The 1,515-nt window shown below is 47.3% G+C and overlaps 1 protein-coding gene across 1 annotated transcript in view; it reads left to right on the top strand.

Annotated features, from left to right (window-relative positions):
* The first annotated feature begins 1,167 nt into the window (after positions 1 to 1,167).
* Positions 1,168 to 1,515, top strand: part of LOC105548679 (putative V-set and immunoglobulin domain-containing-like protein IGHV4OR15-8) — a 5,159-nt gene continuing 4,811 nt past the window's right edge. The window contains exons 1-2 of the mRNA XM_011992839.1: positions 1,168 to 1,246; positions 1,330 to 1,509. Coding sequence (XP_011848229.1) covers positions 1,201 to 1,246; positions 1,330 to 1,509 — 226 coding nt within the window. The 5' untranslated portion in view covers positions 1,168 to 1,200. The remainder of the gene's footprint in view (positions 1,247 to 1,329; positions 1,510 to 1,515) is intronic.

Genomic DNA, 1,515 nt, shown 5'->3' with positions numbered 1-1,515 from the left:
CTCTTTCCCTCTGTTGTTCCACAGGTCAGCTCACTTGTTCAGCCCTAACAAGAGAGCCCAGGTTTGTCCTGATGTTGAAACACACCCAACGTCTGATGACTCTCCTGTTACCCACATCCATGGAGATAGATTATTTATTATATAATTCACCAAACTAATGTCATATGCCCAAGATGTAATACCGCAAACTCTAAGGTATATTCATGCAATTCAATGAAGGAGAAAGTCTTTCAGACACAGGTGCCCCTGACACCATAAATATGTGGATAAGGACTCTGGGCTTGAGTGTCATTGTCCCGCCATGTTTCAGAAGTGTGACCTGTCAGGGAAGAACCAGAGTTCCTTGTGCTCTCAGAGGGGAGGGCTCACACATGTCCTCCCTTGTTCCCAGGAAAGGCAATTGCACTAATCTTGATGATGAGACTATGCTCCTGTGCTGACCTAGTATAGTTTTTGACTGAAATTGTCACTGTGATCCCCAATCTACATCTATTCACACAGAAGTGTATAAAGATCAGGCCACATTCTCAGCATCACACATTGACACAGTTGGAGATACGTCCCACTACCTTCTCCTTAGATTGCAGACAGAATCCTAAACTTCAAATAGTCACAAAATGGAAGGCCTCAGATTTTTTTTGTTTTTATGATGCACTCTCTGGGACAGATATATTCCCTCTAACCATGATGGATATTCTGAATTACAACAAACATTGCATGGATGTAGGTTTGTATAAATTCACTGTGATGAATATATTTAGCTGCTGCCCTAATGTTTTGAATGGAGATTTGACAATTTAGATAATCTGGATGTTTGGTTGGTTTCATATAAATCTTCACGGGTAGAACAGCTTTGAACCTATTCCAAAATCTGTCCTAGATCCATGATCACACTCATCTCCCAGACCAGCTCCTTCAGCACATCTCCATACCTGGAAGAAGAGGACTCTGGGCTTGGTGAGGGGAGGCCCCAGGAAGAGAACTGAGTTCTCAGAGGGCACAGCCACCATCCTACTCTCAGGGTGAGCTCCAAATCCTGGGGCCTCCCTCATCCCTTTTCACCTCTCCATACAAAGGCACCACCCACATGCAAATCCTCACTTAGGCACCCACAGGAAACCACCACACGTTTCCTTAAATTCAGGGTCCAGCTCACATGGGAAATGCTCTCTGAGAGTCACGGACCATCTGTGCAAGGACATGAAGCACCTGTGGTTCTTCCTCCTCCTGGTGGCAGCTCCCAGATGTGAGTGTCTCGGGGATGCAGATATGACGATATGGGAGGTTGTCTGTGATCCCAGGACACACTGTGGGTCTCTCTGTTCACAGGGGTCCTGTCCCAGCTGCAGCTGCAGGAGTCGGGCCCAGGACTGGTGAAGCCTTCAGAGACCCTGTCCCTCACCTGCGCTGTCTCTGGTGGCTCTATCAGCAGTAGTTACCACTACTGGAGCTGGATCCGCCAGGCCCCAGGGAAGGGACTGGAGTGGATTGGGTACATCTCTTATAGTGGTAGCA

This window comes from Mandrillus leucophaeus, unplaced genomic scaffold (assembly GCF_000951045.1).
Source record: "Mandrillus leucophaeus isolate KB7577 unplaced genomic scaffold, Mleu.le_1.0 Scaffold1108, whole genome shotgun sequence".
Taxonomy (NCBI): Eukaryota; Metazoa; Chordata; class Mammalia; order Primates; family Cercopithecidae; genus Mandrillus; species Mandrillus leucophaeus.
Note: the sequence above shows the minus strand (reverse complement) of the source record. Positions and strands in the feature narration are given on the sequence as shown.